Genomic DNA, 22,485 nt, shown 5'->3' on the forward strand with positions numbered 1-22,485 from the left:
GGGAAATGAGTTTTCAGTGAGTGAGGCTGACATATTTGACAATAGGCATTAAAACGGATCTATCGGTTTGTAGGGAACAGTGCAAAAATGGATTTGAAGACTTGCTGAAGTAGTACAGTAGAGTGCTTGTGGTGTTCTTTATCGCTACATAGTGTAAACTCAGTCTGACCAACTTAAAATCACATTTTATCCTCCTGCATCAAGTTCTCTGTGAGAAAGGGTAAGACATTACTGTCTGCTGATTAGAGGAACACAGTCGTTTATTTCATTTCTACATTGCTCTTGGTGACTCATTGTGTCAACACATTAGTGCGACCGTACCAAACTAAAGCGACTGAGCTATTCTATCCCAGTGGGCTGTATTTACCTGTGCGACTCAGATGATACCACCACAACACGGGCGGGAGCTGAGCGACGCAGCACGTCCTGCAGGCACTGGACGAGCAGGAAGTGCCCCAGATGGCAGATCTGGAAGGTTGACTCCAGGCCGTCCTCTGTGAGGGTCCATGGTTGCGTGCACACAGCTGCGTTACACACCAGAATGTGCAGAGGTCTGTTATGGGAGCAGCAGAAGATAAAACATGCTGAACTGTTGATGAACTAAAGCGATTTTCTCATACTGTGCGAAGCTGAATAAGATTGGAAGAGCCAGAGAACATGCTGAAATGAAAAGGTGTCTAATTTAAAACCTGAGAGGTCTTCAGGGGAAAAGGATCAGTGATGATGATAGGATAGAGGCTTCCAGTGCAGCTCCCACTGGTTCAACAGGTACTGTAGATATCAAATACTGCTGGCTGGAATCCAAGGACAGCCACACGTATGAAAAGCAATCCATTTTAACATGAGGAAAAAATGGGTGTCGATGTGTGCTCTGTGAGGTCAAGAGCAACAAATCATTGACTCTAAATGGACAAATAGCAAAGAAAAAATACGGCTATGCTGGAGAAAGCTTTTCTGAGGGGCCAGGAATTTGAAGCAAAGCACACAGACATGGACGGTGGCCCCAGTCTTGCAGACTTTTATGTGGGCGAGTAAAATCCCCTTCTCGTGCACCGCTGAGTGGAGATTGCCAGTTTGGTCAGGGTGGCGAGAGATCCTTGTCGGTGACAGCGTCGCTTCAGCGAGCCCGAAACCACAGTAACACAGCCGAACAATCCAAACACACCCCACCAATTTTTTATTTCTTCCATTAGAATTAATTATGAGGCCGAAGGCAATTTGTGTACCCTGTGTTTAAGACTGCCTACTGGATTAATTAAAAACTGGATGCTGGAAAATTAATGTGAGAATTGTTATGCCACTCTATAATGAGCCATCCCATGCCATTACATACGAGTGTACTGTACTATCACCTTCAGGCCTGCGAACACACAGGGTTCATTAAAAAGCACAAACCTAGTCACGAGTCCGCTTCAGGACTGCTGACCTCAGCATAGTATTCGCCAAGCACACACTGGCAGAGAGACTAGCACTTCTACCCCAAAGTTAGTAGAAATAATTGAGGATATTCAAATGAACTTGTACAAAGGATCTGTTTTGGTGGGTCTGTGCAATACTGAAAAGTATACCCACATTTAATGGATGGATGGAAAACCAAATAAACAGGAGCTTTGCCAAAATACTCAAATTAAACTGTTGAGCAAATCGCAACATCGTTATCAAAAACTCCAATAAACAACTTTGCACTGGTCGGTCAAGCGATTTCCCCCAAGTGGGACAGACGGCCCTCCGGTGAATCGGTTTGTAATGTAAAAGGCCTGTTAATCCAACTGCCCACCAGTTAGTCCCTCTCTCATAAGCGCAGGTCTAATGAATGTCTTTAATAGGCCTGTTGCCGCGTTCCACGGTCCCTCTTTCCACATTAAACCCTCACGCAAACCTGTGTGCACTGTGCAATCTCAGCGCTAGTCAAACGAGGGTGCTAACTACCAAACAGGGAGGCCTGAGATTATATATTTACTTCAAATAACCCCCTCAGGGTCTGACCCCCGACCTCTATAATAACGGGGGCCAGCAGGAAGAGATTGCCTGTGCGAGCTGGGTTCGAACTGGTGGTCATTAACACAGCACTTTATTAGCCACTGATACCAGGATAAACATGCCTGCACCACTCTTGGTAATCTCAATCCAAGCTCCCAGCAATTTGCCGGGGTTAGGCTCTCCGTAACATACAAATATCACCTACCAACCGGATAAACACACACATACAAATGAAAACAAATTGAATGTCTTGATTACAACCCAGTCAAAACTATATTAGCTAGATTATTGTCAATGTCGTTCTCCTTCATTTACACCCCAGTGAAACTGCATTCAACAATATCAATATTCAGGTGATTTCATTTCAAAGGACAGGCAATTAAAGCCGAATTGGGGTCAATGGAACACAAGGCAGCGTGAAAGCCACTGACTAAAGCACTTAAACGCGAGAAATGAGAGAAGGAAAATAGAAAGACTCTGATTACATTTTACCCGTCATTGACACACGGCGAGAAGCATGTTTGCACACGCATGCGAGTGTGGCTCAGTTTGTCTCTGTATGTTTATGGTATATGCCATCGGTGTGTGTGTGTGTGTGTGTTTGTCTGCGTGTTATGCCTGAAGACATACGTGCAGTAATAGAGTGGTGGTAGACTCAGACAGCTGCCCAGTGCCATTCACAGCTCAGAGCTCCCAGCCTCCACTCTGCTCCGTTCGCCTTCTGATGAGAATTAATGTACTCTGACGTCCCGTGGGACTCCCCCACCTTCACCCCCCCCCACCTCCTCAACAGCACAGCTAATGAAGAAATACAACCTTGCCAAAATACCGAGGTAGAGGGGGAATGTGTGTGACATAGACTGGGAATGACTAAGAGAGACACGTGCAATTTGCTAAAACAAGTTGCAAAAATAGGTATGCAAATGAAAGCCAAAATGGGCTTTGGGGGACACTGAGGTTAAAGTGGGGGTCAGAATACATCGCTGGAGATGGGAAAGTATCTAGTGTTGGAATGAAAACAAAGGGAGCCACAATGATGTTTGGCCCCGTTGCAAGGCACGTGTCCTGGATGGCCATACCCTGCCCCAGGGCTGCTACAGGCAATGACTGCCCTGCCTCTCCCCACGGGGCTCCCCAAAAACACACACACAAACACACACATACACATTTCTCTCGCCAGGGGACCAGCAGGTTGTTGAAGAGTATGGATGATATGACTGCATGACCCCAAAATAGCATTTGTGTGACCGACTGTAGGATGCAAAACACATCTGGAAATCTGTTCGACCAATGTCAAGCACATTGAAACAAACACGTCCTCGCTTCCCCCTGGGGATCCTCCATGTCCATATGGTGTCCATCACTACCAGTTTGTATGTCCTTTAAGCAGAATGCTTAGCAGGGAAACAATGACGATCGATCTGTTTGGTAGACGTGCTGTTGCTATACATTTGTTTTAAACTGCCTCTGTCGCAGAGCTAAAAGGTAATAATAGCAAAACTGGTGGACATTTTTTTGTACATACCAAAATAGTAAGGTAAATAGTTTGAAATTAAAAAGTAGAGAATAAAAACATCGACTCACAGATTCCTCGACTTGAAAGATTCGGCGAACTCCCTGACGCTACGTAAAGAGGCCAGGTCGCACATCATGGCTTCAACCCTTGCTTTGTGCTGCGGAGAGAAGAAACAAGGTGAAGGTGAGCAAACAGCAGCAGGTAACAGAGAGGGTCATCACCTGACATGATGCCACTTCATCTAAAAAGTTAGGGAACGTTACAATGTAGTATTGAGAGGTTTAAAAAGCCTTAAAGGTTTTAAAGGTAGTCCTAAAAGAAGGAGGTAAGGACAACACAGTTTTATTGGGTTTACTTCAGGTGTCTTCAAGTTATTTGGAATTTACTGCTTTCTTTTGTTTTGGACTCTTAAGTAGCAGCTACCACCTATCATCTTACATCAGCCCCGCCACGGCTGCTGCATCTTCACCCCTGCTGTCATAATCTACAATTTCTGGACTTCATATGGGACAATGAAAAGGTTAACAGGGCCTTTTGATGAAGATGTGGTCCTTGAAGCATTATATTGACACCTTAACAACCTCAGAACATATTTACACATACACACACACACACAACAGATTTAATGTTGTGATTCAAGGGTAAAACCATGGTCATCACCATTATCTTGGCCTCAATTATTCTCTTGATGCTATTTTACACCATTATAAAGATGTTATTACAAAGCATTACTGGGTTGATTGTGGCTATTAAAGGTATGATTACAGTGAACCTGCTTACATGATCTGCACACAGCAGCAATCACAGGTGAGGGGAAACAACTGTCCGATTTCACAACGGAGCATTTAAACATGGGACACGTGAGCGGGAATTCAAGAATTCAGCTGCGGAAAATGTCAGGAAAGGAAGCAAAGTTTCTCATCAAATGGCAAACGGAAAAAAGACAAATGAGGCGCTGAGTGTAACAAGGTCAGAGCAGGCAGCGGTGTAATTAACAGGTCAGTAAAAGGCCTCCTCTGCTGTGTGTGTGTGTGTGTGTGTGTGTGTGTGTGTGTGTGTGTGTGTGTGTGTGTGTGTGTGTGTGTGTGTGTGTGTTTGTGTGTGAGACAGAGAGAGCAGGTGTTGGCCTGCCCAACGCCTATCCTCTTTCTGAAAGACGGAGGGGTGCTGAAGTAATGGGAGACCAAAGGAGGGTTGGAGGAGGAGGAGGAGGGACCACTGGAGCAAATCCAGCAGGGAGAAGGTGAGCCCACCTTCCCTCCCCCCCGCAGATTGAAGTCTTGCGAAGAAAATAAAGTTTATTGCCTGGAAAGAGGGGGGGAAAGCATGTAAAAAGCATTAAAGCGATGGAGGTGAACAATTAGACAGATGGCCAGGTTTGGGAAGGAGGAGGGTACAAAAAAAGGACAGAAAAAAAGAGGAAGAACGCATGGACACAATCGTTCAGGGTTTTTTACGAGGACCCTGACAACTCCTGCTCTCGTCAAGGGCGAAGGAAAAGTGAGAGGCAGCGAAGCCTCTCTGGTTAACTCCGGAGTAATCGCTGAGTGTGCAACGCCACGGAGCTCAGCTTGGGGTGACAGAGCTTACCGCCGCCTCCCCCAGCTACACACCACCTATCGCTCCATCTTAATGCAGAAGCCTAATTATGAATGAAACACACATGTAAATAAGATTCTCTCGGCCCCGGAAACACAAAGGTGTGACGAGCATCTTCATCGCCGCCTGTTTGCAGAGGGAGGCGCGTGGTCAGAATTCAAATCGGCAAGGTCACCGCTTTCAAAAGTTGAGCATCAGATTCCTCCGCCCTGCAACTTCTGCTGCTGACTCTCACACCCCCCCACACACACACCACCCCCACCCCCACACGCACCCCCTCACCTCCAGCCGTCCACCCAAGTGCACAGCTGTCTGTAACGAGATGATGACCTGCACGACTTTCACCAGAAGCTCTCCTCGCCTGGTGTTTTCCACGTGTTGGGGAGTGACATGTGGTCAGCACTGTGGAGAGTGACGTACGTGGGGGTTCAGGGGAGGCGGGAGGGGGTTTAATACAATTAGAACTAGGGCCATCCAATCCAATAAAAAGAAGAGGTATTAGAGCTGGGGGAGCCCCATCCTGTTCAATAAAACCGTGGAGCACTCTTCTAAAGCACACACATGATGGCACACACTCGCGCAGGTACACACACTCCGCTGACCCCTTTAATAGCATAGGAGCCGCCCCTAATGGACGCAAGCAAGTGGAACTGCCAAATAATACACTGTCTTAATGCACTCGCCTCACTCTCATCCTCTCTCCCCCCTTATCCTTCTCAGGCTTCCCTCACACACTTTAACCCCTGTTTCCATCTTTTCTCATCTCATACTGGCCCTTCACCACCTCCTGGATCACCGGCACGGGAAGAACACTTAAGAAATCAAAAGTGCCGCCATACACGGAACACTTACCCCCGCAGACCCTGGTTAAGAGGCCAGGGAAGAGCAGGGGAGGAGAAGAAGACTGTAGGGTTGCCACAGATCGCTCCTCCGTCTGAACACCAAGTAGTTTTTAGTCAAACGCTGTGGCAGGACTGCGCCTCTGTATTTTAACCAGCAGGTGTTCAGAGGTAAGGCGTTCTAAATGGCAGTGAAAGTGAACGAGCGCAGAAGACGCCAAGTGAAAAGGGCACCTTATAAAAGCAATTAGAGAAATGACTTTGAGCCCCTCTTCTTGCTCTGTAGATTAGAACAGGCCTCGGAGGGAGGAACGCCCAAGACCTCAGATCTCGATGACCTTGTCCGCAACATGCCGCGCTAAATTGCCCATCAGGTTTTAAGACTGTATTTTATCACAGGTGTATATTTTTAGCAAAAAGAGAAAAGGGAAGAGGCAGGGGGTGGGGAAACATGCTGGCCGTATATCATTCTGTCACAATGATGACATTTGTTCATAAATACCAACCGACTTCCTCTAAAACCTAAAGTTGCGTGCGGTTCTGTTTAGAACCTTCAAAAAGCAGAAACAAAGAATAAAGAAACAGAAAGATGCTGGCCGCCCTACTACAGGTCCAGAAACTGACCTTTACACACACATACACAGTGAACGCACACTTCAACACATGTTCAGGCAGCACACAAACATGCATGTGACATAGCACATATAACAAACACAAACAAATGCAGTCACACACTGGCATCAACTCGCTAGCTGACATGCGCACACGCTGCAATTAATAGGGAGGCAGGTCTCTGGTGAGGAAGAAAAAGTGCCTGTTCAGCACATACAGGCAGAATATGCAATTTCCTCCAGTTAAGTCTGTATTAAATTGATTTCTTCTTTCTCTGACATGGACTCGGTTTTCCCCCCTAATGAAAGCTGGATAATCTACAGGTTTTCCCTTTCCCGAAATCAAGTTACAAATCAAGCAGCTGCAGGGGCCGGTGTGGGAAAGGTGAAGGAAGGACATGGGATGATTTTCCAGCACAAACGTGCTGATGCACTTAACATTGTCACCGGGGGCACCTCCCTCTCCCCCTCACAAACAGAAACACATGCACACACACACAGATGAGGCCTTGGTTCAGTACAGTTTCATTTAGTTAAACAGTTGCAGGTCACGCTGTAGTAAATAGGTGTTAATGTCTGTAATTAATGAAAGACTTTAATTAGTAAGCACTTTAATGGGTTAATCACTCAGTCAAACCTGACAAGCTACCGAGTAGCAGCTGCAGACAAACACCGACTCCACAGAGCATAAAGCTTAGGGAAATTAAAAAATAAAATTCACACAAAATGCTTGTTTTTTCTTTATGTCCTTTACTGTGGAAGCATGTCGCAATGAGGAGCTACTGTCGACTTTCTGTCCCAAAAATAAGCAAACGTATGAACGTGTATTAACAAACAACAGCACATACTATATACTTCTAAACATATTATGCAAAAAGAGCAGTGTAAAATCATTAAATTTTTATAGAAGGACTATAAATATTCAAGCACGAACATGTAAGCAGAATTTACAAGTTATATGAAGGGTATTTTAAGCCGTATTGGATACTTATATATAATTTATTTAATTTGTAAAATCTTAACCTCGAAAGAAACTTTAACAGTAAAAGAAATTATACAACAAGGTCTAAATTCATTTTAATGCACTTCCATTAAGTAGCATAGAAAATAGCAAGAAGGACGTTTGAAACCTACGGGTTGAACCTGATAAACAGGTGTGAGTGTGAACCAGCGATGAACGACTATGATCGAGGAGACATCACACACGATCGCGTATTAACCTGACCATATCAACTCCAAACTGATGGACGTGAAGCGATCTTTGAGCGCGAGAGCGAGCTTTAATCAAGCCTGTCGCTGTCTTGTTACCGGGAGAGACAGTCAATGACAGAGGGAGAAAGATGAGAAATGAAAAGGACAGGGCGGACGTCATAACTGCAGAGTTTGCTTTTCGGATGCAGACAGACCAGGGCCATGGGGCCCGAGGCAGGTATCAGATTACACGTACACACACACACGCATGCACACCCACACACACAGACAATATTTCACAGCCATTCACTGTTTATTGCTATTAAAGAAAAGAACAGCTGACATCATTTTCAAGTGGTTTGGGTTTAATGGATAAAATGTAAATCGAGAAACATCTAACAGCAGTTAGACTGAGTGAGAGTGTGTGTGAGAGTGTGTTCCTGCCTCCGCTTCCCTTCTCTTCTCCCCTCTCTCTTCCTGTACAGAGCCAGATCAGATTTACACTAGAAAGTGATGGAGATTTCAATAATGTGTCTGTGTTCTCAGAGAGACGCTGAGAGATTTTCATCTTCCTCTGCTCTTCCTCACGCTCTCCTGCCCCTCTCTGGCTTTCTCATTTCACTCATTCCCTCTCTGCCGGATTCGCAGACAGTGCACATTTTCATGCGTTAGCGATACCCGCGAACAACCAGGATTTGAAGGCGATCCGTATTGCTCACTAATATTTCACGTTTACCCCCAACTTCTTTTGGAATTGCACCGCGGCACATTTGGGCCTGTTTCGACGGCAAACACAGCCTTTAAAGCAGATCATCTTGCGGTTTGATAACAATAAAGTCTCAGCCGCTCCTCACTTATTCTCTACACACAACTTTATGTTTGAGCGTGTCAGCAAAAAGGCTCAACACTCTCAGGCAGAGAATAATGTGTTCCTCACAAGTGCAGCTCTAATGTGATTGCTTTATCTCAACCTGCTGGTTTTATATTGTTTAATTTCTCTTGAAACACTTGTATCATCTAGTATCCAGAGGGCTGGTAGAATAGCAAGCCCGCTTGCAGAAATGCAAGCATTTACACACGTGTACGTGCTGTTGTGGGGAACTCACATCTCTGTGTGAAGATGATAAATTAAGCTCTTTGATTTAGTTACCCAAGCTCCTTCTGAACGGGCTCTCTAAAAACACAAGCATAGTTGAAAAAGAAAAATATCTGGCAATTAAGCAACGTGGAGGCCTTTGATGTGAGTAAGTGTATAATAGTTCTTTTGATGAAGGAGTGTTTTTTACTCCATCTGCAGGGGCTGATGTGCACTTTTATTAAAAGCCCTTTTGTTTGGCGATATTCTAAACTGCTTACCGTTTGCCAGAGTCACAGTCTTTTAAGCTGGAAATACAAGAGTGTCTCTCTTATGTTCTCAAAGAGGAGGGAAGGAGCGGCAAAAGTGACCTGGGATAATAACATCAACGCCGCTCAGTGCGAAACCATAATAATTACCGTTAGATGTAATGACAATTTTCATGATCCTGAGCATGATTCATTACCACCAACTGTAGTTGTTCAAGCACCATTTGCATGATCTACCCTGGCTGCTGCTAAGGTCGCGTACTTCTGCATTCTTCTAATGTCGGACACATTTGAATAATAGGATTCTCATCAGGCGTCTTTAGCCCCTTGTCGCCTGATAATAGCCCGAAAGGCAGCGTAATAGATGCATCATGTGACCTCAGCAAAGGTCGGGGGTCAGCGAGCGCCGTCTTGACAGCGAATAAATGATGCCTTGTAAACAAATTGAGTTATTGCTTTAATTCGGGGAGTCTGATTGAATTTACACACTGGAGTCCTTCACAGGGGAGCACAGGAGGGGAGCGAGGAGAAGGGGTGGGGAGGGCAGAAGTTCTCCGGTGCGGCATGGGCACACACCTTGTCCTTCTCTTGTGTTATCCTGCAACATCTTTGGCTCCACTGGACAGTAACTGCATTAACGCCGCACATCGTCTCACAGGACTGCTGCAGCTTTCTGCGGACAGCAAGTCTTCATTTTATCTTTCCGCAAAACGCAATAAGGTCGCGTCAAATTGAGTTGGTCAGGTCCTCTCGGCCTCTCTCCTTGTCCTTGGGTGAACCCAGTGACGATGAACAGGGGGGAGATCTGAATTACATAAACTGACTGGGAGAAATTCAGACTCAGGGCAGCTGAGGAAATAAATGTGCATTTGGGGACGAATCCTGGGTGCAGTCTGGCTGCAAATGGGAAGAAAACAAATGTGAAACAAGAGAAGATTTGGAAAAAATTTACTCCACATGGGAAGCACGCTACATTCCACGAACTTAAAATGTCCTGAATGAAGCATCAGTATTAAGTTTGGTCTCCCCTCAGCTTGCTTCTTAATTCCAACAGTAATCCCACATTATTGCCCTCTAACAGTACCCTAAACGGAGAATAAAAAGTTTGCACCCCTCCAGCAGTGTATTACCAGGAAACAACAGGCCCTCTCCTCATTAAGTTATAGATATAAATGCTCCAAAGCATGAAATTACCCCCGAGCCTCCCTCTCCAAATAACCTGGTTTGCAAACAAATGATCCGAGCACAAGCAGTAAAAGGCAGATTATTAAAATAATAGGAGGGATTTAAATTTGCATCCACAGAACAATTCAGCAAAGGACTGTGCAATTACTCCTCCCCCTCCTCCTCCCCTGCTCATTCCACCTTTCTATTAGTGAGCAGAGTCACTCAGACTTTATTGTGTCCATCTAATCTTACAAAACAGTGTTTATTATGCCGGGTTGTATGTGGTCAACCACCAGTTTACGATGTGCACTTAACTGCCTGGCTACTGTAATTAAAACCATGATCACTTCACATGCTCTTTTTTTTTAATTTTCTTGGGATTATGTTCTTATTTCTCAGTTCTTAATTTACAGTATAATAAATGTCCAACTTAATCCTGAGACAATAACAGTCCCTCCTCCTATGCCGCAGTAAATAGGGAGCGATGAGAGAGTGAGATGAACAGGAACGGACAAGGCAAAGGGTGTTCAGGTCTGCATTACCTCTGAGTTATGGCCCCCATTTGCATCTCAATCAGCCTCTTTGGAGAACCCACCACCTTGGTAACACCCCCATCACATCGCAGCCTCCCTGGGTAATCAGGGAGATTTAGTGGCGCTGGCAGCCTACCGTGGGCACCCCCTGGCTGCAGCTCGCGGCTCATTCCCAGCGCCTGGTCTCACTAAGGGCCCTCTGGGCCACATCCAAGCACCAGAGAATGGCAGCACTTAACAAGACTGGGAAAGGCTAAAATAGACAAGCTGCATGAACAGGCCATAAAACAGAGGGAAAACAAAGCACCCGGGTGATTGTAATAGATTTCGAAGCGTCGCGGTGTCTGCATAGTGCTCCGTACCACTGCCTCATTACAGCAGGAGGGGTAAAAGCAAACAAACTTGAACTTGTGACCTCAGGCGAGATCATTTTATCTCAGAGTTGATGATGGCACTGACACTTTCCCACTGCAGAAAGGAGCTACCTCTAAGATATAATGGGTTTAAAACGTGCACGCAGACGCACAGCTGCAGAGACGCACTGTTTGTGATCTGCAGATACCAAATGCGCATGAGAGTCGCTTCTGTAGTTAGCACTGCCGACCTGAACCCTGCTAAGGCATTAATACCTACACTCAGACCTATTGATGTGACTCGAGCCTCACCTCACCTGCTTGTTAATGCTTAGACCACAGCACAAGTACATGTTGTGTGTGTCAAAATTTTCATGTGTTTCCCAGATGTCTGGGATATCGAGTGTGTACAGTAGATGGCAAGAGGCTAGGTAGGCTAATAGAGAAACACTCGACACACCAGAGGCCTAATCAACAGCAAAAGACGTGCACCCAAAGCTCTGGCCTTTCTTCCTCCCTCTAATCTCACCGAAAGTCTACAATAGTACCCTGAAGCCTGCTGCACCCTTTGTAAGCAAAGACTGTAGACAAACAGCATTAAAACAGCAGACAAAAAACTAACTGTCAACAGAAATGGCAAAGTTAACCAAAGAAAGAGGAAAAAAACAGAGGAGATGGAGGGCTTCAAAAGGAGCCAAGTGTTAGCGATCAGAATCAAATATCAAAAGGGGGGGAAAAAACTCAGGAGTGGGCAACATTAATCAAAGTGTTCACCTAGTGGGCAACCATATGGCACATCAGCACGCCAACTGCGCAAACTTGCTGATCTTCAGTAACAGGGTGCAATTAATTCCACTGGCTGCATTCATCTCCCCCTCACACACTGGAGGAAAGATGGTTTGTTATGACTTTTTACTCATCTTCCTCAAGTCTGTCTTACATTCTTCCTCTTTTTTTTTTAAGATAGTGGAGTCCAACTCAGGTGATGAATGAGGTGGACATGAGGGCCTCAGGTAGCTGCTGTGGTAGTGGGAGGGGGTGACAGAGGGGAAGCCGAGGAAAAAGTGGAGAAATTAGGAAGCCGAGAGGAGAAGACAGGAGTGGGGATGGGATTAATTTAGAATAAGACTATGCCAAGATATTTGCATGGGCCTTAAAGAGGAAGTTCAAACCAAAGTTATATTTTTCCTCTGACCTTAGAGTTACAATAATAGTATATGTAGCTTCCTTCTGGGTTTTGTTTTAAAGAGTAAATGTTTGCTAGAATTTGTTTTGCCGATTCCATTTTTAATTTGGTTTTGAGGTTAAAGCTGAGACAGGACAAAACTGTAAGCATAAAAGCCCCAGGATGATTTGTGCTACATCATCTACACCGAGGAGTGTCTCAAAGTTGACGCAAAGTTGGCGCAAAGGAGAAATACAGTCTGGTGGACATGATAAAATACACACAAAAATGGATGACAGGTGATCTGACCAAAAAGAATCCCAATCCCAAAAAAATCCCAAATATCTATCATTTTAAATAAATGCCATTATACTCATCATGTTAGTTTTAGAAAAGCTGTAATAAGAGTAAGTGAGAGTTCTTGAGCGGCCATTGCAACAAGAGGAACTGACCACGTACGCGCCCACAGTTTTTTAAACCTCTTTTGGTTTTTCATAAAATTAGCATCTCCCCTGGCCCTTTAATACAAGCTCATCTCCATTAGCTGTAACCTGGTAAAACTGACTCCTGCAAATGAGTTGTGCTCCCCCCCCCTCCCAAGCCCTCTGGTCTCTCACGTCCATACTCACATCCAAATATCTCCGTAACTCAGCTCTTCCCATAGGCCTAGTCACCATACCACTCATACCAATATCATAAATGACTGTGGGGGAAGCCTTCATTAGGGCAGCAATGCCCCTCCACCCCCCTAATCATAGCATTTTCTTTGTGCACATTGGGAGGGTGGTTTAAGGCCCAAATGGGGCTTGGTTAATGAGGAAGTACACATGTCTCCATTTCCTGTCTAGCCAGGTCGGCAGTTCTCGTATTTGGCCCCATTATAATCACAAGGCTTATTTTAATGAGCTAGATTCATCTTGGTCACGCATCAAATGCCATGTAGATACAAAATAATAAAAAGTCACAAAGACTTAATTACACAATTAGAATACTTGCCATGCAGCCGTAAGTTTATTATCAAAAACATTTGGATATAATAACGTTTGGATGTAATAACGCCGTTTCCAAAGAGCAGAGGGATGATTCAGTGCAGTCCATCCGTTTAAAGCCACGTGATGACAGCTGAATCATTGCCCCGTCAAAGTAAATTTCGTTACACAGCTGCCGCAAACTCTTGTCCTCTCAGTCCTCTCATTTTTCCCCCCCAATTCCCTTTTCCACACCTTGGATCTCACTGGGTCCTCTCCTTTCTTCCCCTCCATCATCCCCTCTTTACTCCCAGGCCTCGTTGACATTTACCTGGAGCGCTCGCGTTTTCCCAGGGTTCTCCATGTTGTTCTGCGCGTGTCCGAGCGCGAGGCTTTATGGTCCACATCCATCAGCATCACATGCCAGGATTTATGGGTGATGGAGTCCAAACCTGACTGCTCTGAATCAGTCTTGCTGAAGCTGACCTCTGGGCCGTTGTGGGCTATAATGGATGAGCATCATTCCCACCCACTCCCACTTCCATACACTCACGTCTCCTTCGGCCTCTCCTTCCCTCAGCCATACGCTACATTCCTCAGTCCATCGCTCATCCCTCTGCCGTCACCTCAGTCCTCTCACGTACTCCCGTTTGCCGGCCTTGGTCATTCATTTAGGCATAATGGAAATTCTATTGTCAAAAATTAATAAGGCTGACACACTGAAGGAAACATTCAAGCGAATATGTAGCAACATACACAGACACCAGCTCATCACTCACATCTGGCTTTTATTTCAGCTAATTCATCACGATGTTATATGAACAGACAGCCGTGCCCTTCAGAGGTGAGAGGAGAAGCTTCAATTAACACTGTTCGCTGCCACGGACTGCAGGAGTGGCCGAGGCCCGTCAAATTACCTGTCCAGTAGTTGCTCTTGGTACAGATGATGATGGTAAATGATGGTGGAGAAAAGCTCAAAGCACAATCAACTGAGGATAATTGATGATTAAGATTTACAGACATTTTCTACTGGTGCCTGCCCTTTCTCCAAATGTATGCAAAAACTCCCAACAGGACTTAATGCAAAATGTCAACGTCCTCAGTGGATGACGATGCAAGATCAACGTTTGTCTCACTCCTATGACCAAAATAATCAGGCCACGACCTACAAAGAGGTGGGTTGGTCAGAATCCTCTGGCTAAGTACGCTAACTGTGCTACAGTAGCCTAGCATGGGAAACGCCTGGTATCACATACGGCAGGTCCTTAAGAATTAGCAGAAGTACCGGCCGACAGGCAATCTAATAAGTGTGTCTTGCCCTGGGGGGTAAAAGGGGCTGTCTGCTCCCTCCACCCACTTAATTTTAGCGTGACGGCCGTGTGCCATTAGGGTTATATTTGCTAAAATATGACTGTGTATTCGTTGTTCGGGACAGGCAGTTACGGTGCTTAAAAGTTAACTGTCCATTCAGAAAAATTAACCCAGGCCATTACGACAGCGCTGGTGGAACCAAAAAGCTCACTAACATTCCAGACGTCAGATCATTCAGCCCTCAGTGCAATTAATCACTGATTCACTGTGGTCAGCAGACATTAGAATTCTGCTGTGACTCATGGGGCTCAGTGTAAAAGTGTGCACTGGTTTATGGAGGGTGATATTAAAGTTATTTCATATATTTACCCAACCTGTTCACCTTCTAACCTGCCACTACACTGAGCAGATTATCTAAAAGTTGTACCAAACACACACATTCATTTCATGTGAAATTATTGCCCTGCGGCCCCCAAAGCAGGTCTGTACCCTAATAAAGGCTTTACACCATGAAAGAAACACAGCAAGGCAGCTCCGACACCTCTGAGGCTCCCTAAACACAACCATGAATCTAAGCACAGGGGCTGTGCGTGGTCACAGGTCAGGTGAGCCTGCAGCTTTCCGTGGTCCAGGGGAGCGGAGCTGCTTGAACCTGTAATATGCTCCTCTCTCCCCTGATGGCACTTGTTTGGGGTTTTAGTGCAGGGGAAATTACACCTGCTCTCCAGCCTGAGACCAGCACTGAGGCACAGAAACGACTGAGAACTGGGGAATACACACAAATGTGGTCGCTTAATGACAACAAACTGGACAAATCAACATATGGGACTTGGCATTCCCAGTGGTCAACATAGCATTTTATATACCGGTACACATCAAGAAAACCACAGCTTTTTTTCCCCTTTACCCAACATTCAGGAATGAAAAAATAATCAAAATGAGAATGCAAATGGCACATGATGAATATGCAATATGCAGCTCGTATTGTTCTGCAGGCCCAGCGCGTGGGGTTAATCACAGACTAGATGAGGAGGCTGCTTCATCATCCAGGTTGAACTAAAGTGAACAAAACATTCAGCCTGCTCTGCAAGTCAAATGCCGGCTGAGAGATAATCATTGATATGAGGCAGCAGGACAGAGTGAAACTAATAAAAAGGCAGTGTATCAAAGTATGGCTGTTAAGCATTAGTCACGTGAGGGCAACTACGCCACAACTGTGGCGTTCTCTAAATGAATCCCCCTCGTCCCCCGCTTGATTTATGGACCTGTAAAAACACATGTTGTTTTTAATCTACTGCTACCCGAATCAGCCCCTCTAATAAAATGTGGATCTCTCTCTCACCCCGTGTGTTTGTGTGTATGTGAACGTGCGCGTATGCACGTGTGAGAAAGTAATAATGATGTATGGGCTGAGGTCTGATTTTTTGAGCATGAATTTTCTTTGATAAATATGCATTTAGTTACACAGACTGATTAAGCTGTAAACCAGTGTTAACTCTGTGTCAAAGCGCATTCAAATGCACACACACACACAAACACACACACACACACACACACACACACACACACACACACACACACACACGTGTGTAAACACACCCTGAAAATAATGATAGCACCGCCCAGGGCAAGACTGTTTCAATGCCTGGAGCAGTTCAACACTTTTAATTCCATGGGGGCTGACTGCAGAGGAAAAACACAACACAAGGCAGATACAGTCACAATGTTTAACAAAAATGCTACACATGAGCTACGGAAATAAAATTCAGTTAAAACAAATGCATGATGGAGTCACTTGTTGAGAGCTAAAAAAAAAAAAGCAATATATTTTATTGTATAAGTGTTCAATAGCATAATATACGACATAAAATTAAGATAAAAAACAGGTTCCCAGAACAATGAACACTGTTCTTTCAGACATGATCTCACCATCAAGCACTTTCTGACTGTTTTTGTCATGGGTCTGACATTGAAATATGTGACTTACAGTGTCGGGATGCCAGACATTAAAGCTGTTGACTTGTTGTGACACACTCGGCTTTTCGTTAGCAGAATTTCCCTCTGCCCTTCACGCAACAAACACAAACTGACACCAGGCCACATTAGTGCACACTATCCTTTTGCTCACATGTGAGACGCAGACGTGAACATGTAGGACACCGCATGTATGTGCGCACATGCACACTTGCTAATTAAGTGCATGTCTGTGTACTAGTAGTGCGTAATGAAGGATGAGGCAAGAGACAGTGTCACACAGATTGAAACACATAGAGAGACATCAAATAGGGAACTACAGCTAATTAGCCTTTTGCATCTCATTTGAACTTTACCGCGGGATCACAGAGCCTTTGCGGATTTCAAGCTGTGCTAAGGAGCTAAAAGAGCTCAGGGTAACGTTGGATAAATGCTACAGCCAATTGCCAGATGATTCCGTGTATTTACCTATCCTCGGCCGCATGTTTGGTGGACAGTGATGCAGCTCAAGAGTGTTTGGCTGCAGCACCACATCTCATAACTGGCTCATTGCCTGATTTAAAGCATTACGGTGCACGCTGCACTTGTCTTCCTGCGGTCAGCACTTCTCAGACTTCAATAAAAACATCCTCTGCTGGCTGAGCCAAGAGAGACAGAGAGAAGGAGCCAGAGAGATGCGAGAACCTCTCACCCCTCTCATCATAAGAAGTTCTCGTCCCAGGGCTATGGGCCCTCCTTCAGAGAAGGCACTGAAAGAGTGAAGGATGAGAGTCTGTCAGGTTCAAACAACAAAGAGGGGCTATCTTACACATCCTTCCTCAACCTGTCCCCTTCAGTGGCACTGGCATCATTTAAATCACTTAAATCCTCCCCAACATGACCTATGGCAAGTGACCCATCATTCTAACACTCGCACCTTTGCATGAGACGACTGCGGAACTGCTTATTTAGCAGAAAATACCACTCGGCTAACTATGTGATTTATTCAAAATTATTCCTCTTCGCCGCTCCTTCACACAGAGCATTTGCCCATAGTTCACCGTGGCCCGGGCAATTAGGAGCAAGGCCACACCTCTTCAGGAGACGGAGCACCTGGCTGTAACAGACAGACAAAAGGAGGAGCAGCGAGCGCAGCCTTTCGCGGCAGGCTGGAATAACTAAGCAGAGCAGTGAGGGAGAGTGAGGGAGTGAGGAATGCAAGGCAGGCATTTCAGGATTCATTTAGGTGCCTTCATCTCCCTGGTCACTTTATTAGCAGTCTGGGAAGAGTGATGCACGTCCCAGAGCTATGCAAAATGCATAATCAAGCATTTAAATACACACCACGCGAATGGACAATGTGCACACACATATGTGCATGCGTGTGTGTGCGACGTTCTCTACTGTAATGCATAGACACGCAATCATATGCTCTCAAACACAAAATGCTTACTACTGTAAAACCTCAGGGTATTACTTTTATGTACACTTACATGTTTATACAGTAGTTTATCCTGCACAAAGCCTCCTTTAGTATTCCCTCCAGCTACATTGTGACTGTCACCTATTCAATGTAAAGGAATCCTCGGTGGTGTACTACAGTAAATCCTGTTGTAGTTGCTGAGCTCCGTGCAGCTGCCTTAAAGAGTCGGACATATATGCCTAAAAAAGGGGGTCTCCTCGTCAAATTTAAATGCAATTTCACATTCACTCCAGCCCCGCTCGTCGCTCCCTCAAGTCTGCAGAGACTTCGCTGGGATTGTTTCGACGTTTTGGTTCCTAGTTTACAGGCAGAGTCAATGATAAGTAAATAAAGAGAGATAGGAAGGCCTCCCAGGAGTGGTGAAGGAGCGCGGCTAATATGCAAGAAAACAAGCCAATTTGGGCAACACTTGAACCAGGAAAACGGAGGAAGTCGCTGCTTCCTCTGCGAGTCTGTGGAGGCATTTGAGGAATGATTGGGAGTGTTGGGAGGTGTTGTAGTCTGCGCACAGAGAACAACAACTCCTGTGAATTTACCTGAGCTTTAACAGTCAGCTGATTCTAAGAGGGTTGGAAAAAAAGCTGAGGTTTCTAATCATGATGAGTTGGACAAAGAAGGTCCAGCTTGACGGAAGGGGCGAAAATATATCGTTTCTGAGAGAGAACAAAAAAGGTGGAAAAAAGAGTGAGAAAGAACGGCTAAAAGAGCAGCATCCCAGGGGCCCTGGAGGGGACTGCAACACACCAGGTCAGCATTTCACATTTGTCACTTCCTGTTGGCCTCAGCGTGAGGAGCGTGGCGTGGCACGGTGGCCGGCGGGGCGGTGGGGCTGTCAGACTGACGCAGGGGGTTGCATGTCCCACAAAGCAGGCACACGTGCATCCACACACAGACACCATTTTTGTTCTTTGCGAACAAGTGTGATTTGGCTTAAATTCAGAGTGTGTGTACAAAAAAGTAGTTTCTCATTCAGAACTATTTGTCTTTTCTTCGATTGCTAGAAGTGTTATCTTCTCCTTTAACATTTTATCTTTTATGTTTTTAGAGGGTAGCTTCTCTCCTGTCCACTTGTATTAGTGACCATTGTTTATCGGCCCTCCGTCCATCCGTCCCGTCTCCCTGGCCTGTGTTAATGTTGCTGTTTGACATTGCAAGCAGCAGCCTTTTTTTTTTCTCCCAGCATCCTCGGTGGACACCGAGCTTTAGCCTAATTGGTTCCAGAGCAGACCCTGACAGAACACTCCTCAGTGGTACACCACCATATTAATACGCCTCTGACACACACACACGCATACACACGAAACACCAACAAAAACAAGCACAGCAATCAGCGGCTTGCTTGCTAATTAACACCCTTACAAAGCATCTCATTAGCATGTGTTATAGAAAGGGGCAGTGGGGGGAAAAGCTTTTTAGATTGAAAAAAGGAAGGAATTACAAAAAAGTGTGTGTGTGCGTGTGTGTGTGTGCGTGTGTGTGTGTGTGTGTGTGTGTGTGTGTGTGTGTGTGTGTGTGTTTAAGAGTGAGTGTATTCTACTCAGGGGCCAAGGGCCTTGGTTGGTCCATGGAGTAGAGGGTTTTGTCTCAGGAGAGTTTATTAAAACTCTCTAAGGGAGTAACTAGAGTCAGAGATAAGCAGAATTTTACAAGCAATCAGGAAAAATAAATCTCTGGCACGCAGGCAACACTTTGGTTGTTAACCAGCAACTTAACCTGCCTTCACTGTGAGTGGAATAGGAAATGAATGAGGAAAGAAAAAGCTCCTCTCTCCTCCTCTCCTGCTTATACCCCTCCTCACTCCTTCTGCACCATTAGCTGGTAGCAGTACATGGTAGCTTAGGACTGTAAGGTAGTATTTTATTCACCTAGATTTAATTGCACTGTGGCTTGATTGTGTCTCTAAATGACTAAACTGTCTGCTAAATGACTAAACTGAAATAAGATGGAAATGAAAGAGCGTGCAGGAGGAATGGATAAGTTAGGGCAAACTTAGAAGTTAGGGTGCCTTATATAATGTAACTTAAAACTCAATCCCTTCTGATTTTGCGGTACCTCTAATGCAATTTCTGTCCAACAAAAAGGCGCGTGTGCACCTGTAAATAAAGCCATTGCCAACTTTATTATGAAACACTATTATAAGGTAAATGTTCAACTCCCATTAAGAACCAATCTAGGAGGATACAGTCAGAAAAAACAACACACCATACTCAGATGAGGCCTGCGGCAGGGATGCAGCTGAAGTCCCATCGTGAAAATGGAAAGAAACATAAACACAGCCAGGAATTAAATTCATGCCATAGAGTCAGCAAAAACACAAAGGGTAATACAATCTCAAAAGTGCCAATAAAGCTCCAGAATATCGAGCGCGAATGTAATTATTCCTTTAAGTGGAAGTACAGGATGCATTTTATAACTGTCAGGAATCAACGGCCTTTAGCTCCTGGCTGAGCACCACCGAACGGGAAGGATGAGCCCTCCGACCCTGCACTTCCTAACAACCAGCGGCTCATCTGACCTGACCATTATCCATCTATGACCCCACCGTTATAGCCACTGTCAGTACATGGCGCTACACTGTACAGCACCGTCCCGCGCTGCAGATGAGCCATCACTCACATCCGCTGCCCCGACTCAGCCAGAGACACTCAGAAAGAGAGAGACACAGAGAGACAGGATTCAGAGAAACAGTAAGGAGGGAGCTGGAGTTCAGAGGTCCTCTGCAATCGGGAACAGCAGCTCCGCTCCTGGCAGTCAGAGCGGAGGCACCTGGAAGTAGATATGACCCTTTTTACAGCGGAACCCCAAAATATACCTTCTTATCACAATGACCTCCGTGCAGGAGCATGGGAAGGCGAGCATAGTCCATCCATCACCTTAAAGATTAATCCTCCTCTCCATTCTTCTCCTGAATCTATTAATAATGTCAGCAGAGGGTAGAAATTGCGGCAAAGATTTATTCTGATATTGTGACTTTTATTCATTAACCTATAACAGGGGGATTCCTTAAGAAGGAAATATGGAGGAAGCTTAGGGAAGGCTAATCTGATGGCCCTGCCCCACAGAAAAACTTTTTTAAAGCGACCACAAATAAGCGAAATTTGCCATTTGCAGGGCCGGGGTCGCCTATCGTCTCATCTGAAAGCTACTCTGCCCCATTTGTCCGTTCGTAAGCATTTCACACGCCGGATAATTTGGCAGCAGGTGTGAAGCCTGGAAATCAATTTGACTACAAAATCTGGTGCTCAGATCAGAGCTTTTCCACACTCGTTTAGACAAAGCAGCAACATTAATAGATCTGTACGCTGGATTTCACACTGTGGAGCAGCGCTGACAGCCCCAGGGGCATACTTCAATTAGAGACTTGGGTGAGTTTAAACACTGCAGATCTACTCTCGCTCAAAGGCGTTTGCCTCCCTTTCTGGCTCTCCCTCGCTCTGTCTCCCTCCCCTCTCTCTCCCCGTATCAGCTCTCACTCTCCTTCTTCAAGTCCTGTAATCAACCCAGTGCTAATGGCTTATTCTTTCTGCTCCAGCGCCCACATTTCACTTGTTTATTTTCCCGCGCTCGTAAATCTGGGGACGTGTCACAAGCGCAGTGATATTAGAGCAATAATCTCAGGTAATTATCAGATAACCCCTCCCACACACACACACACACACACACACACACACACACACACACACACACACACACACACACACACACACACTACTACTACTACTACTACTACTACTCTTGTTTCTACCTAAGTAGTGACAAAAAATGCCACCTATTGGAAAGAATGAAGTGAGTTTGCATGTAGCTAAATAGTCAAGGTTAGTGTCGCTGCTGAAGTTCAAAAATGTAAATACGTGCAACAAAATATTGTGACACCCCATCTTTTGTTTGTCTCATCTCATGATCAGAACAAAACAGCAGAAAAATGAAATCCTATTTAGCAAGATCATTTTATATATACTGTATATAGGTTCAGCTTACCCACTCCTGCTGTATGGTGCTGACCGCTTTGTTGGCCCGGGACAGGTTTCGACAAGCCACGATCACATGCGCGCCATGCAGAGCCAAAGACCTGGCGGTTTCAAAGCCTAGGACGTGACCGGGGAGACAGACAGACAAAGAGAAAAAAGAATGAAGGCGATCAGTGCTTCAAAGATCTCTTTTCCTTAAGATAACTTTGATTCTCAAGGGTTCGCTCTAATGTGGAGGTGGGGGTGCAAGTTAAAAATCACTATCAATTTTCCATATAATTTCTTTGGTTGAGTAGCCCAGCAGTGTAGGAGAGGCTGTTAATCATTTCCCTCTGAAGTGATGAAACCGATTGAATTATTGTGGTTCGAGACTTCTCCCTTTTTCCCTTCGATTAAGTTGAAAGCTTCAGTTCTGACCCTTGACGTCGGGCTGCTGCTCACACTTGAGATGCAGCTGGATGTTTGCACCAGCAATGGTGGAGGTAAACACAAAAACATGGACAC

General features: G+C 45.2%; 1 protein-coding gene across 3 annotated transcripts in view; it reads right to left on the reverse strand.

Moving 5' to 3' along the window:
- The window catches only part of wwox (WW domain containing oxidoreductase), a 95,450-nt gene that overhangs the window by 64,767 nt on the left and 8,198 nt on the right, over positions 1 to 22,485 (reverse strand). For all 3 annotated transcript variants that reach the window (XM_057053091.1, XM_057053093.1, XM_057053092.1), the window contains exons 5-7: positions 21,992 to 22,098; positions 3,565 to 3,653; positions 368 to 553 (exon numbers count right to left, since the gene is read on the reverse strand). In XM_057053091.1, the coding sequence (XP_056909071.1) occupies positions 368 to 553; positions 3,565 to 3,653; positions 21,992 to 22,098 (382 nt within the window). The remainder of the gene's footprint in view (positions 1 to 367; positions 554 to 3,564; positions 3,654 to 21,991; positions 22,099 to 22,485) is intronic.

Source organism: Takifugu flavidus, chromosome 13, assembly GCF_003711565.1.
Source record: "Takifugu flavidus isolate HTHZ2018 chromosome 13, ASM371156v2, whole genome shotgun sequence".
Classification (NCBI taxonomy): domain Eukaryota; kingdom Metazoa; phylum Chordata; class Actinopteri; order Tetraodontiformes; family Tetraodontidae; genus Takifugu; species Takifugu flavidus.